We start from the raw sequence: 16,846 nt of genomic DNA, 5'->3' as shown, positions 1-16,846 counted from the left end.
AACGCACAAAAGATCGCTGCACCCGTTCGATTCCGTCAGCTTGAACTTGATGATACGGTGCCCAGACTTGTACGGCGTACTCCAACACACTGCTCATTAAAGTTCATCCTGCTATTGACAATCACTCCAAGATCCTTAATAGAACTGACACGTTCAAGTGTTTGAGATGCCATTTCGTAATTTTGTTGCATCGGGGAACGTGAGCGTGAAAATGAAATACATTTGTCTGCATTTACTTCCATTCCGTTGGCGTGACACCACTTCACGATCGTATCCAAATCTCGTTGTATAATACAACAGTCGATACGGGATAGTATCGCTCGGAAGATTTTCAGGTCATCGGCGAAAAACAATTTTTCTGATTGAATTAGACCACACAGATCGGCAGTGAACAAAATTAAAAGCAGCGGTCCCAGATGACTTCCCTGAGGAACACCCGAAGGTATCCTGAAACGTGATGACTTAATACCATCAATTTTGACGAAAGCCCAGCATGCAGTCAAATATGAGCGTAACCAAGCTGTTGCCCACTCGGGAGGCCCATTTTTTGTAGCTTTGCAATAAGTAATCCGTACTCTATCGAAAGCCTTTGCAAAATCGATATGTACGGCATCGAATTGACGATTTTTTTCCATTTTGGTTCTAACACTAGTTACAAACGTCATTAGGTTCGTCGTTGTAGATCTGTTTTTGACAAAACCGTGCTGTACCTCCGGAATGACTGGCAAAACGGCTCGATACAAGGCCTCATGGAAGAAGTATTCGAGAATTTTGGAAAAACAGCTCAGAATTGAAATACAACGGTAATTTTCAGCATTCGTTAGGTTGCCCGATTTGTGAATCGGAGTAATAGACGCTTCTTTCCATAAAGCAGAAAAAACGCGATTCGTCAGCGATCGATTAAAGAGAATTGATAAGGGTAGGGCAAGCGATTCGGCGCACTGCTTAATAAACAGCGGTGGAATTTCATCGGGACCTGGACCTTTAGTGGTATCCAAGTCAGATAAACGCTGGTAAACTTCGTCTACAGTTGCCTCCATGGGTGGCATACGCAAATCATACGATAAAACACCATCGAGCCTCGTGAGGAACTTGAGTCGAATTTTCGTTAAAAAAAAATGAAAAATGATTGAAGCTGCGAGTTGCTTGGTTGTTTTTGCGGGGCACATGCTCACGGATGATGTCGTGGATTAGATTGTAAAACTCAATGACTGCGTCGTCCACTGAGTTTTCATTCAGAGTTACATTCCAGTTGATGGCGGTTATACTCCTACAGACAGCACTGACGTCATAATGACGAAAATAGAGTCGGATGTCGTAATTATCCGTATCGTCATTTTTCAACGGTAGGTGAAAATTTAGGAGGATCAGCTTGTGGTGCTGGTCTACTTTTAACAGAGGCAGTGGCGCAACCAAGGCGGAGTTTTGGGGGTCAAACACACCCCCCCCCCAGAGCCGAAAAATTATAAGGCTTGCCATGTAATTTTTAAAATTCATTACTACACATCATACAACTACAGAGCAGTAACTTAATTTGAATCATATTAACAATGGAAATTTCAGTATTTCTCACAGTTATGTTCTTCTAAGTTGTATTTTTTTAATTCTGAAGAGTTTAGTTTCATAAAAACAAAATTTTCTACGAATTATTACTACAATAAGCTAATAAATAACACCATATTTAAAAACAAACTGATGACTACTTGTTTTTAATTATGAATCGTGGTTTACGGCTAACCAGCCGAGTGGAAGTTTAACAACTACCGAAAAGCTAAACATTACATATAATTTGCAATTGGATTAGATGGACAAATTGATGTGAAGATTTGCGAAAAATTTACACGTCTTCTTAGTGAGAATCGAACTCACGACTCCCTGATCTCTAGTTAGGGCGCGTTACCCCTACGCCATGAGAGGACTCATGAACGCAGAATTTAACCTGAATTCGATTTTAGCTCAATAATCACGTGGTCCTTTTTCGCAAAGTGCACCTCTTTCGGAAGAATTAGATGCCCATCCAAACACAACGCTTTCTATTTATATCCAATGCCTAGCCCGAGAGCGCATTATTTTTTAGGTAATGAAATAGCATACAACACTAGCCAGCAACTGTACTGGCTGAGGTTTCTATTGTGTGGGCTTCCAATGGTGAGGTGCACTTTGCGAAAAAGGACCACGTGATTATTGAGCTGAAATCGAATTCAGGTTAAATTCTGCGTTCATGAGTCCTCTCATAGCGTAGTGGTAACGCGCCCCAACTAGAGATCGTGGAGTCGTGAGATCGATTCTCACCGAGAAGACGTGTAACTTTTTCGCAAATCTTCACATCAATTTGTCCATCTAATCCAATTGCAAATTATATGTAATGTTTAGCTTTTCGGTAGTTGTTAAACTGATGACGTTGTGTCAACACTTAGTAGTGCCTTCAGATATATTGGAACCTTTTCATTAATACAGCATTAAAAATATCAAAAGTTTTATAGCTGCCTAAACATTTTGCCAAATTTGACGACCTTTCAACGCATACAACTTTTTTTTTTATTTTGAAAGATTTCGTAGAATAAAAATCTACAAATGCTTTTAAAGTATTTAGCTGTCGGTGGAAACATTTTGGCCCCATTAGAAACTTATGAAAATTTTGAGATTTTGTATGCGTGGATTATGAAACACATTATTTTTTTTAAGTCAATCATGAACATATGGTGTTCATTGAAAAAAAATGTTGGTAAATTATAATTTGGATTTGTGTATTGGAAATATGGATGCATTAGCGCTGCAATAGTAAACCAATAGAATTACAAAGTCATCCAAAAACAAAGGTTCTTCTTCTTCTTGGCATTAACGTCCCCACTGGGACAGAGCCGGCTACTCAGTATAGTGTTCTTATGAGCACTTCCACAGTTTTTAACTGAGAGCTTTCTTTGCCAAAGTTACCATTTTCGCATTCGTATATCATGTGGCAGGTACGATTATACTCTATGCCCAGGGAAGTCAAGGAAATTTCCATTACGAAAATATCCTGGACCGACCGGGAATCGAACCCAGACAACTTCAGCATGGCTTTGCTTTGTAGCCGTGGACTCTAACCACTCGGCTAAGGAAGGCCCCAAAAAAACAAAGGTTATTTGTCGTTTAGAAGAAAAATTAAGGTGTTTTCCCATATTTCTACATAAAATCTTCACAATGAAAGCAGAACTCATTTTTAGCCCTTAGACTCAATTTTCTAGATTGCATTCTGTAAGATCTACTACAACATTAGTGTCAATGATTTCCATTGCAAACTGCTGCACTTGAAGATTATTGTCGAAGTCATTCTCATTGTTAAAAACACTCGAAAACATCTACCGAAAAGCTAAACATTACATATAATTTGCAATTGGATTAGATGGACAAATTGATGTGAAGATTTGCGAAAAAGTTACACGTCTTCTCAGTGAGAATCGAACTCACGACTCCCCGATCTCTAGTTGGGGCGCGTTAACCACTACGCCATGAGAGGACTCATGAACGCAGAAGTTAACCTGAATTCGATTTCAGCTCAATAATCACGTGGTCCTCTTTCGCAAAGTGCACCTCTTTCGGAAGAATTAGATGCCCATCCAAACACATCGCTTTCTATATATATCCAATGCCTAGCCCGAGAGCGCATTGTTTTTTAGATATAGGAATAGCACACTACACTAGCCAGCAACTGCGCTGGCTGAGGTTTCTATTGTGTGGGCTTCCAATGGGTCTCGACGTTCTCAAACGACCGGTTACGGAACATGAGTCCGTTGCTCGATAAATACTTGTTTTAATTATGAATCGTGGTTTACGGCCAACCAGCCGAGTGGAAGTTTAACAACTACCGAAAAGCTAAACATTACATATAATTTGCAATTGGATTAGATGGACAATTCATAATTAAAACAAGTACTCGAAAACATATTTAACAACAACATAGAAGAAGAGCAGCTGAATAACATCACGCTAATTTATTGTAAACTTTCTTAATTAATTTTACTGTGCAAAAAAATAAAATGTACTCAAATTCTTCAACTCGATTTTATTATTTATTTATTTAGTTAACATCTAGACAGATAACACTGAATCAACAATTTCACGCCACAATATTCGGTTCGTATCCGCATCTCTCCATCCTCGGTTATGCCCTACGCTCGCCAAATCGATACGTACTTGATCCACCCACCTAGCTCGCTACGCTCCACGCCTTCTTGTATCAACCAGATCCGAAGTGAACACCATCTTTGCAGGGTTGCTGTCCAGCATTCTTTCAACATGTCCTGCCCATCGTATCCTTCCAGCTTTGGCCACCTTCTGGATACTGGGTTCGCCGTATAGTTGTGCGAGCTCGTGGTTCATCCTTCGCCACCACACACCGTTTTCCTGCACACCGCTGAAGATCGTCCTAAGCACCCGACGTTCGAAGACACCAAGTGCTTGAAGGTCCTCCTCGAGCATCGTCCACGTTTTATGCCCGTAGAGAACTACCAGCCTTATGAGCGTTTTGTACATGGTACATCTGGTGCGAACGTGAATCTTTTTTGACCGCTGCTTCTTCTGGAGGGCATAGTAGGCCCGACTTCCACTGGTGATGCGCCTCCGTATTTCACGGCTAACGTTATTGTCTTGCGTCAGCAAGGATCCAAGGTAGACGAATGTCGACCACCTCGAACGTATCTCCGTCTATCGTAACACTGCTACCTAGGCGAGCCCTTTCAACTCGATTTATTCTACCTAAAACTGTCTTCTCAAGAAGTATTTAAAATTTTTCAAAACACCCCCTAGAACCAAATCCTGGTTGCGCTACTGAACAGAGGCATGGGTGGCTCCAATACTTCCACACTATGAGCATCATTTACAAACGCCAAATCGAGTAAACGACCGTTTTGATTAAGGACGTTCAGCACTTGAAAGAGTCCGACTGAAAGCACTGATTCCGTCAACGTGATCTCTGATTCAGAAGATGCATTTGTCGGTAGATACACGTTGATTTCGTCATCATAACTCCAAATGAGATGCGGTAGATTGTAGTCGCCCAACAAAACTATGGTGTCGTTGATCGATGCTTTCTCGCAAACCTCTCGAATACAGGAAGCATGTTGGTCATAGATTGACGAATCGGAGTTGGGACTAATGTGTATCTACAAACATAGACCGATTTTGATGGAAGCTTAATACGTACTGCAACTTGCTCAAGGCCGAACCCCTGACCGAATGAAACTATCTCGCATCGATGGTGCTTCTTAACAGCTATCATAACGCCACCCCCTCGTTGAAGATTGCTTGTCGAGGCGTTCCGATCACACCGATAAAAATTGTATGCAGAGGACAGCTCTGAATTGGCAATACCTGGATGCAACCAAGTTTCCGTAAAAGCCAGAACCTCATAATCGCAGTCACTTAATTGTACAAACAGATCGCTCGTCTTTGATCTTAGACCACGAACATTTTGGTAAAACACAAGAAAGGAGGACAGGACAGACGACGTACGTGGTGGTTCGGTATCGGAGTTCAGCATTAAGCCATGCTCGGTTGCTGAGGGTCTGGTATGATGATCGTTTGTGGAACCGTAATCACGGGAACAGACCCAGGTAACCAATAAGCACTTAAAAAAGCATTTATTTAGCAGTATATGCGCCTTTACTGCAGGTCATTTAATGCTAGCAAGCCGTATATGCGCCATAAATGCTACCTAAATGCAGGTTTTGGCCCGATATACGGCTGCTTAAATGCTAGGCCTTCAGAAATTTCGTATCAGGTTGTCAAAAATGATAACGTCCAGATAGTAACGTCTCACGTAGAGCAAAACAAAAATATATCTCTCTCTTCCCGCCCTCCTTCCATCTTTCGTACCCATCTGTCATCTTTTAATTCTATTTTTGTCTTCGTCTCAGATCGCTGCTGTTCCTACTCCAACATGTTTGTTGATACTCGACTTTTTGTCATTCCACTGGGATTCGAACCTATGACCCCCTACGATTGACGAATGGTGATTGGTGGTACGTCGCGCTACAGGATGAGCTATAAATGAAAATGTAATGCGCGTAGATTTTTCGCAATACTTTAACTTTGCTTCTACATGATTTCATTTCTGCTTTGCAAACATTTGCAGTCTGGGCGATCGAATGAAATAGGTGTTGGCGTGAGAAAGATCTCTCTCCTGTTGGTTTAATCTATCATAAGTGTAAAAAGGGAAAAGGAATGGTGTTGGGTCGATCGATAGTGTTGGGTATGAACGAGACGCTCATGTAGGCCACCGGCATACCCTCTCTTGTCATTCTAGAAAATGACGTAGAAAAAGCTACGCATATTTTTTTGTTTTTGTTTGCAATTTAAACATGCTGCAGAAATAAGAACACAAATGTACCAAATGTAGAGAAGCAATTTGAATTTTACAATTAATCTAACATAAAACCACTGCATACGGGATTTTGTCCTTCTCTTATTTCAAAGAAATTAAAATAGTTTCAACAATTCTCTCTGCGTGATTAAAAATTTACACAAACACATGTGTCAGATTTGAATGTGATTCCAGTGATCATAATATCCTTTTTAACTTTTCAAATGTTGTTTCATCAGCTATCATACAGTTATGTTCTCACGATTCCTCTTTAAAGGCGTGAAAGGGTGTCCTGTTGGCCAGCGTGAGAGATAAAAGTTTGGTAGCTTACGAAAACATTCGCCTCTCTTAGCAGTTTCGTGGCAGTATACAAGCAACTGAAATGTTCGGAAATCGAAACATGTTGTGCATTTGGAATGCTGATTAACAGTCAACAACTTTTGAATGGCAGTCCATTTGCTATTTTAAGGCAGCTAAGCAATCTGTCTGCTGTATTAAGGCAGTTAGCATATGAAATGCAATCAAAAGACTGATTTACGGCTTATTCAAATGCTTATTGGTTACCTGGGGATGTTGGTCTCCAAAAACCATGGCGTGTTAGGCTATGATCTTCAAACTCACGAAAACGAATTCCTCTGGGCCAGGTATCAGCAGACATTGCCTTTTCCCTCAAATCAGCAGAGACTCCAACTTTGAAAGAGACAAATGATAACGTTCGAAGATCTCTATTCCTTGGAATCAGCTTCACTACTTTCAGGTCGTTCGTCGCTAGATTCTCTTGCACCATGTGATGTACCTGATCCTCTTTGATGTCGGGTTGAATACCAGACAAATACAACCAAAACTCTGGTGTTGCGCTCGTGGGATTAATTGCCACCAACATAAAATGAACATTTCCATAATATTTTAATGACGATAACAATATGTGAAAATTCAGCTATCTTTGTCTTACTTCGTATCGCTGCGTTAATTAACATTATTGAGTGATTTATCGCAAATTCATTATTTTCCCATTAGAAGCAAGACGATATCCTTTAGAGGTTCATTTTAATACCCCTTCCCTCATAGACAGCAGTGTAATTTATTGGCAGTTTCAGTATAGTTATACATCAGTTTCAAAATAACATAAGATTTCTGTAACTTGCTGACAGTGGTCAACACTACATTCCAAAAGTTTTCATACGTATTGTGAATTTTGATATAAGAACTTTACTATTTTATGACCAGCTATTGTTTTCATAGATATTTTTCCAGTGATTAATTAAAATTGTTGAATTCACAATATGCAGCCTCTCTAACAACTTTTTAAAAGTGGTCATCATTTTAGATTGGCTGTCTTCAAACAGTTATTCGGAAGTATATCTGCAGCAAGATGAAGTTAAACGGCGGTTTATGATAGGCAATCAAGAAAATCCAACCGCGGGACACGAACAAACGTGATTTTGGAATCACAAACGATAAAATACAAATGAGAAACACTGCTGATTTACAGTGAGTTACAGTGTTAATTTCAATTTTTATGGCAGTTACAATGACATATTATCTAAGCAATCCAGGTATCATGGATAATTCAATTTAAAATTATAAGATATTTCATGAGCGCGTCAATTTTGAGCAAGTTAAATAATTGATTTCACCACAAATTTGAATCTGTATGTTAAATTTAATATGCACACGTACATAATTACGCATTCGAAGATCATACGTATAACTTTTGTTGACATTCAACTCTAAAATGGTTGTTCGGTTTCATTTTTTTTGAGCCCCTCTCATCGTGACAACATGTCTACTTGAAGGTTTCAAATAAAGAGCTTTTAGTTTATGTGGGAGCATTATAAGTTGAGTTTTGGAAGCATTATGAGAAATCTTCCATTTTTGCAAGTATGAAGAACAGAGGTAAGTCAGATGTAAAAATATTGTATAATATTGGTCCCAAAATACTGCCTTGAGGAGCACCAGCTCTTATGGGAAGTCTTCCAGACTGGGAGTTCTGGTAATTAACCTGAAGTGTACGATTTGATCGAAACTTTTGAATTATTCTAACAAAGTATGTTAGAAATTTAAAGTTTTTAAATTTTACAATCAAGCCTTCATTCCAAACACTGTCAAATACTAGAAGAGCAAGACCAGTAAAATAGCCTTCAGTTTTGTTGGAACGAATTTAATTTGTTACACGTAAAAGATGATGAGTGCTGGAATGTTCAAGTCGGAATCCAAACTGTTCATTGGCAGAAATTGAATTTTCGTTGATGTGGACCATCATTCTGTTCAAAATGATCCTTTCAAAAAGTTTACTGATGGAGGAAAGCAAACTGATTGGACGATAGCTGAATGCTTCTGCCGGATTTTTGTTCAGTTTTGGTACAAGCTTGGCATTTTTCCAATTGAGAAACCGTACCTCTCGGAACACGACTGTATCACCAATACACGAGAGCGTTTACGCCTGATCCGCGAACAAAACGTTTACAACTGAGTCGCGCGCGCACACCCTAGAAACGTGCCGCGCGCCAGAAGCCTCCCTGGCAATGCTCAGTCCGAAGTTGTGCAGCATGGGGCTACTGAACGACAATGGACCATACGTCCATAACAACTCCAAACACTATTTGGTTGTTGACTGAAGAAGCTGGTAGAGTGGGCACTATTCAAGTGGTATCGTATATACCGAGGTGATGGTGTTTTGGCGCCGTCTTCGGTCGCGAAACTGCAGTCAGGCAACATCCAGCGTGCCGCTGCTACCATTTCGATAATAATCTATATAAAACATTACGAGAGAGCGAAAAACGGCCAGGCCGCGGAGTGTGAGGTCGAATTTTTCGGTTTGCGGAACAATTTTTTTTGTGATATGTTCAGTGCACTCTACGAGCTTAAGCAGGAAGTATGACAAGTGTTACGGTGCTGGCAGCAATTTTGCTGGGACCTCTGTTGTGGTGTAATGGCTATGCTATTACCATTGCCAGTGACAAAAAAGTATCTGCGAGTGAAAAAGAAAGGAAAACAGAAAGGTTAGTGTGGTTTAGTGGACGTTTGATTCAAGAAGAACTTCAAATGAGCAATCCTTTATTTTGTGTCCTTACAGTTTAACGTTTTCTGCAAACGGTGAAGATCAGTTAATATTCAGCGATACGACGTTCCAAGTGCGCAATGATGGTTCTCGGGGAGTTCCGGGACCGATCAGAAGAGTTAGTGATACTAAAGGTGCCAATGAATATTTTGAATCGGGTTGGCGACCAATGTTGGTCTTCAATATGGAAACGGCTAGGGCAAAGTTCTCAGATCAGCTTCCTCAGGATTCCTCGCATCGCTCAAAGGTGGTCGAGCCATGGAATAAAACCACAAGACTGTTTCGGTTCTCGGAATCTGATATTATGATGAATCCCATGACTGTGTCAACAGAGCAAACTAGTGTACCTTCTTCCAATAAAGTCAGATTCAAAGAAATTTCCTCAGAAGAAGAGCTTTCTTACGAAGATTCTTTACATCAATTGAATGTGGGAGAAGTGAATCTGGTTGAAAATCATTCGGGAATCACTCCGAGAATGTTGAAGTTCGAAGAAAATGATGGAATGAAATTCGATACCCACTTGCCAAAAGTATTTGAAAGGGTTAAGGATACACCAAAAACCCAAATTGATGGTACTGAATCCATGCATCCGGCAAGCTATGAAGTTTACCTTGTAGAAAACCTAATGAAAAATGCAACTGAAATGCTTCGACCTGAAGATGCTGAAAACAAGCAGGATCATTATGGTGTTCCCAGTGATACTCAACCACGCATTGTTAAAAATGAAAATAGTGTACCCGACGCCGAAGAAAATTTTTCAACCACTCCCAGAAATGCAAGTAGGTTTTTCCGATTCGAAGAGAGTAGCAGAGTACCCGAAACAAATCCAGTCAGAAATTTCAAATTTCAGGAAAGCCATGTATCGCGAGAAGATTTCAAGTTTCCTAGACAAGACTTAACTAGGACAAGCTCTGGTAAGCCTTTCAAATTCCATGAACCCGAAAACAGAGAACATAATTCGGCATCTTCTCACATGCGGTTCGAAGAATCATCTCAAAAACCAAATCGTTTTTTCAATGAGAGCCCATCCCCGCCGCAGAGCACTGAAGATCAGTTCTACACGGTAAAAGCAACAATACAAATTCAAGAATCCGATGGTTCCGCTATTACACCACCGACCTTTCCCATCACAACTAAAAGACCAAAAAAGAAGAAGGGTAAAATCTACAATCAACATGGAATCGATATCAGAAAACAAGATGGGTTCAACTATCAACAACCCCAAGATTACGACAACTATCTACAAAACGGTCAACATCAAGCCAATTACCAGATCCCTCCAACACCTCAAAGTATCCCCGATAGCTCTTATTACCAAAACCCAGGTCCCAGTAGTCCAGGAACGCCATATCCGCCCTTCGATCCCAGCAACTTCTACATTCAAAACTACCTCGCCAACTATCCGTACCCTCAGCAGCCCGCCCCCATTCAGCAACCTTACGCCGACGCATCCGCCTCTTATCCACAGCAACCGAACGTCCCAACGAACCTGAATCAACGGTGGGCCAATCAGACAGCCCCATAAGCCCCCAGAGCATTTTCGGTTTCCTACAGAGCATATTCAAACTTTGCCCCGGGAACCTTTTGGTAACTATCCTCCGACGCAAACGCAGTCGCCATCTAGTCATGTTAGCGATCTAACCGGTGGAGCACATGTCCAGCATTCGCGGCGGCCTCGGGTGGATCGGCATCGCCCATCATGGCCGTCAGCAGTCAGCTTCGGAAAGCACTGGACAATATCGCCGGCAACGATGAGCTCCCAGTGCGTGCCGAAGCTGATCTGCATGATGTCCCGGCGATCCAGCGGGCAAGGGTTCAGTACCTACGTCAATCGGGGATTGTTGCAGCACGTAGAGTATGCAGCCTCGTTGGGGTCAATCAATTAGTAAAGAACGATATGGCTCAAGTGGAAAATATTCATTTATTGTATTTTACTCGATTTGAGAAATTTATAAAGCAATTCGTAGATATTTTTATAGGATTTATTGAATGACTTCTGAAGCAATCATTTTGAGCTAATAGAAAATGTGGCAACGGGGCTTCTTGTTAGCTTTCTTCTACTCGTTTATGATCTTGAAATTCTGGTACGCATCGATAAAAATTGAATAGAAAAGCAGAGCTCAGAAGTACGAATGTTACCGTACAATAATCGTTCCTGGAAACGCTGTTTTGTGGACTAATCAGCTGTTAGGAGGGTCAGTAGCGTAGCCAGGGGCGGTGCGGTCCATACTGGGGCCACGGGTTCTTAGGGCTCCGGAAATATGGTGAAAATTCTCATAGCTGTAGGAAATTTTTTTTCTAACAAACATATATGTACAGGTAGGAAAAATCAGTTTGAAGGGGACCTGAATTTGATACTTTGTAGGGGCGCCCGTGAACATTCAGTATATTGATGAAGGTAGCATTAATTTCCACGATAAACGTACTGTTTATAGAACATCGTGTTTTTTGTAAAAAAAAACCTAAAAATCATTGAGTATCTGAGGGTTATCTGTAACTTGACCGCTGAAGAATTCAGGAGGTTTTTTTGGAAACATTTTTTTATTGTGAGCCATGTTTAGAACAAGTAGACTTAAAGTGGGGGGCAAAGTTTGAGTAGAGTAAGAGTTTCTTTTAGATTTCCAGCTCAATTCAAAACAATCTTATAAATGTCATGGTGGTTCGAATGCATTCAAGTAACAGACTTTCAATCCAAATATCATAAAAAATCGATTGAGATTTGGAAAAGTTATGGGCTATTTGTTGTTTTTTCGACGTGAATATTGTAATTTTTGGTCAAACTTTCGTTGCATGGAAACCAATTGAAGATAAATATTTTTCAATATTTTATGTAAGGGCGTTTCTAGGCCTATCATAGGTTGCTTTGAGGTGTATTAGTTTTTGCATAGATGCTTGAAAACAATTCTTGGCTCATAGTGGCGGGCAAAAAGTTCGAATCGCGGGGCAAAAGTTCCGGACCCATGTATAAAATCACGGAAAAATTTGCAAATTAGCCTAAAATTACATATTATCTTCAAATCAGTTTAAATTTGTCTGTCGTGTGAAAATGTCACCAAAATTTTACATTCCACATAGTTTTGTGGAAAACTGCTATTTTTGGAGTATATTACAATTAACCCGGTTTTGGGCAATTTTTGATGGAAAATTTAGTGTGTATTTTTTCGTCCAAACTCAAGTTTACGACTGGTGTATCTTCCTTACCATACAGTTTTATTTTTTAGCGAATCTATATTTACATCTGCTTTCACTCTCTTCTGCTCTTTTGCTCTCACACCGAGGCAGGTAGGAGAGTGCTCTGCTGTTGGTCCAATCGATTTCCAATAAGCCATAGTCAATTGCTCTTGCGGTGGTTCGTTTTGCCGTGTTCCTGAGCTCGTTTGAGGCTAGTGGCCTGCGAAGTGGGGTCAGTTTGTCTCAGTCACCATCTATACTGACGGAGGATAGATGTGTTCCCCTAAGCACGGGTCCTCCGTGCGGCCGTCTTCTGGTGCTGGACGGTGTTTTTTTTTGGAGGGCTGGGAATTGAATCCATGACCTTCCGCTTATGGAAGCGAAAGGCGTTACCTCAAGGCGACGGACCCCCTGGTGTAAAGTATGCCTATCATAAAAAATCGATATTTGTGTTTTAGCCAGCGACTTTTGCCCCACACTAGAATTCGAACTCTTGCCCCACCGGTGGGGCAAAAGTTCGAATAAGACAATTAATTTTGAAACTGTTATAACTAAAATGGGTAAATATTTTGACACAAGTTGTTTCAGCAAAATTATAGCCAATATTGTGACGGTTCACTGTATGGTATTTGTTTGTTTTAACAGCTATTGTTTTCCTGGAAACTTTGATTATACCACTTAAGGTCGAAACTTTTGCCCCACCTTACTCTAGATTCCCATGCTTTCGAAATGTACTCCAAGAGATTTACTACGCGATTATCCCATATAGTATTTGAGATTGTTGATATTTTCGGGTGATTACATACACTGAAACTCGATTATACGTTTCGCTTACTGATTTTCAGCCATCAATCAGATTTGTTCAAATCGATCGTTCCCAATTACTGAGTAATAAACCACACTGTGGTGAACGATCGATTTGAACAAATACTGATGATGGTGAAAATCAGTAAGCCGAAACGTTTATAATCGTGTTTCAGTGTGTAGTAATCACCGAAAAATATCAACAATCTCCCCAAAACTATAACAATCGACGGTGACTTAAACCCTATAGATTATTTCATATGTTCCATATGTTTCCTCTTGGAAGAGCTTTGGCTTTCTTAGTGATGCGTCTACAATTTTCTTCAGAAATACGTAAACTGACTCTTTCAGGGATCCCTTCAAAAGTTATTATGAAGATTCTTCTAGTGGTTTTCCCAAGAATTCTACCCGAAAATTTTAAAATGATTTTCAAGGTATTATGAGAGAAATCTCCATAATTTGTTCAAGGAAATCGTTAAACAGGCCAACCATGTGATTACTACGAAAATTCTTCCAGGATTTCTAAATAGATTCTGTTAGACATTTTCTATCGATTTTCTTCTTTTTTACTATCTGAGAATAATGACTGGAGATATATTCCTACAGAACTGCTTCCGGGAAATTTTACAAAAGCTTATTCTAGGGGTTGAAGAAATTCGACTAGAAAAATTTACCTGGAAGTCATACAAGAATTTCTCGCAATGCTTTCTTGTAATTTTTATAGTAATACTTTGTGTCACTGCAAGAATTACCCTACAGATTATTATTAAAATTTACTCCATAAATTCTTCAGGATTTTGTCGCGAAGTTTATTAGGATTTTTTTTGGGGATTTTAACAATCATTTTACTGGGAATACTTTTTATAATTTATTTAACCCGCAAAGTGCCGGGACGAACCCTCCCCATTTTTTTGGAAATGTAAATATGGGCTACGTTTTATTCCGTTTTTCAACGCTGAGATGACCAAATAGTTCTGGTTTTTGGATGAATCATTGTTCAGTTATCCGAAATCTTAGCAGAGAGGTGCCGTTTAGTAACTTGGCTTCGATTGTCAACAACCTGATGATGATTATATCCTGCCACCTACCCCTACAAAGGTCTGATTGTCTGAAAAAATCCGGAATATCCGGAAATGGTCAATCCATGAAACTCATCCTAGATAGCTATTGTTTTTTTTTTCAAACTTCTTAGAATTAAAGTTTCACACAAGAAATTTCTACAGGAAAGAAAAATTTTGAAAAAAATCATAGGAGTTTTGCCAAAATTTCCTTCTGATAATGCTTATGAATTTCTTTGATAAATGTGTCTAGGGTGGCAAAGCGGATTAATTTAAAATAAATTCTGGCTTTTGATTTTCTTGAATATATGTAAGAAGATTTCAAGCCCATAATTATTTTTATAGTTACTCTCGAAGAGCTTTATAGTGGCCTCCACTGTCCCAAGTATAATTCAAATAATCCAGTATATTCTATCATCATGATTGTGATGTATTCGAAATAACTGCGATGTTGAGGATAATTTTCACGAAGTTACTATTTACCTTATAGACTTATTTTGAATTTTAATATATTGGAAACTTGGGTAATCGAGTGGTTTATAATGGTTTTTTACGAAATGAAAACATGTAGAGTAAAGTGGGGAAAAAAGTTCGAGTGGGGCAAGAGTTTCTTTTTTAAGATTCTGGCTCAATTCAAAAACAAAACTTATAAATGTCATAATGGCTCGAATGCTATACAAGAAAGACACATTCACTCAAATAGCATTAAAATTGATTGAGATTGGAAAAGTTATGGCTATTGTTGTTTTCGACGTAAATATTGTAATTATTCCGTCAAGCTTTCGTTGTATGGAATCAAATAAAGATAAATCTTTTTCAATATTTTATGTAAAAGCGTTTCTAGGCCTATCATGAGGTTGCTTTGAGGTTATTAGTTTTTAATAAATGCTTGGAAACAATTTTGGGCCTATAGTGGTGCAAAAGTTCGAATCAGGCGGGCAAAAGTTCGATCCATGGATAATCTACTGAAAAATTAGCAAATTGCAAAAAAAACCACATATTATCTCAAATTAAGCAAAGTTTGCCTGATCGTGCGAAAAATGTTCATCAACATTTCCACTCGTTTTGCGAAAAACTGCTATTTTTCGAGGTATACTACAATTATCCAAGTTTTGGGTAATTTTTTTTTATGAAAATTAGGTGTATTTTTCGGCAAAACTTAAGTTTTACGGCTGGGTATAAGTTTGCCCTGTCATAAAAGTATCCGATATTTTGTGTTTTAGCCAGCGAACTTTTGCCCCACAACTAGATTTCGACTCTTGCCCCACCGGTGGGGCAAAGTTCCGTTTAGACAATCAATTCTGAAACTGTTATAACTAAAAAATGGGTAAAATTTTGACACAAGTTTTGTTCAGCAAATTGTAGCCATATGTTGAAGGTTACTGGTATGGAATTTGTTTTGTTTCAGCTGCTATTGTTTTCCTGGGAAACTTTGGAGTATACCACTAAGGGTCGAACTTTTGCCCCACCTTAGCTGCTCCTACAATATGATAAATTTGGCCCATAAATGGAAAAATATGCAGTGGGAATATGGAAAACATCGAATTTCCAGGTAGAATGATGCGTTTTGATGGTGATCCATGAAAATGTGGTGAAAAATCGAGTACCTTCGTCAAATTTCATATTTTTGCAAGATCATCTTAGGGCATACAGCACTCTAGTTTTGCAGTATGTTTTCATAAAGCTGTGACAGTTTGCTATATATTTACCCGCGAAGATTTTAAAGATTTTTATATATATTCTTATGGTTGTTGTTAGTGAATAGAAGGATTGTACACCCGATTCTGTTTTTGCGACGGATTTTTTTACACGGCCGTGTAAAAAAAGTTTCCATACCAAATTTTTTTCGCGCAAAACTTTATTTTGCATGAAACGTCGAGAATGGTGTAACTTATTTTTGGCACGGTTTTTGAAATTTTGAACTGAACTTTTTTGCCACGGTTTTTTTGACCTTTTGTCTTTCCACCTTTTGACCTTTTGTCTCGGACAGTGAGCCCCAGAAAGTATGACCACGATTTTGATAACAAGAATCAACAATACTTTTTCAAACAATAAATATTTTTATAGTTTGTGTTTATCCTTGGGGCATTTAAATGTTCCTGTGATTTTTTGTTTCGATAACATAACTTTTTACATCGAAATTTTTTATTTTAGAAAATCCATATTTATCCAGTCAACACAGATCCTATTTTTTGTGTTTTTTGAAACTTAACCAGTAATGATTTTTTCTTCAATAATCCTTCGATGTGATGAGTTAAAAAAAACATTAGATGAAATGGTTAAAATTATTTTTTATAAAATCGTTTGTATTTCTCTCCACTATAGATTAGCTTCATGAAATCATAGCTTTTGAGGTATTTTAATTCATTCCAGATTTACTTATGTCAAATATCTATACTTTTGGATAGG

At 39.0% G+C, this 16,846-nt stretch overlaps 1 protein-coding gene across 1 annotated transcript; it reads left to right on the top strand.

The window, feature by feature from the left end:
* The first annotated feature begins 8,858 nt into the window (after positions 1–8,858).
* LOC110680274 lies at positions 8,859–10,929 on the top strand. Its single transcript, XM_021856097.1, has 2 exons — positions 8,859–9,345; positions 9,420–10,929. The coding sequence occupies exons 1-2, from the start codon at positions 9,221–9,223 to the stop codon at positions 10,927–10,929; spliced, it is 1,635 nt and encodes a 544-aa protein (XP_021711789.1). The 5' UTR covers positions 8,859–9,220.
* Positions 10,930–16,846: the final 5,917 nt, after the last annotated feature.

This window comes from Aedes aegypti, unplaced genomic scaffold (genome assembly GCF_002204515.2).
Source record: "Aedes aegypti strain LVP_AGWG unplaced genomic scaffold, AaegL5.0 Primary Assembly AGWG_AaegL5_hic_scaff_1142_PBJ_arrow, whole genome shotgun sequence".
NCBI lineage: Eukaryota > Metazoa > Arthropoda > Insecta > Diptera > Culicidae > Aedes > Aedes aegypti.
Note: the sequence above shows the minus strand (reverse complement) of the source record. Positions and strands in the feature narration are given on the sequence as shown.

What these genes read in the sequence shown, in the direction of transcription:
- LOC110680274 (XM_021856097.1), top strand. Translation starts at nt 9,221, where the DNA reads ATGACAAGTGTTACGGTGCTGGCAGCAATTTTGCTGGGACCTCTGTTG. An exon ending in AAAGAAAGGAAAACAGAAAG is followed by an intron (nt 9,346 to 9,419) that starts GTTAGTGTGGTT and finishes GTGTCCTTACAG; the next exon opens with TTTAACGTTTTCTGCAAACG.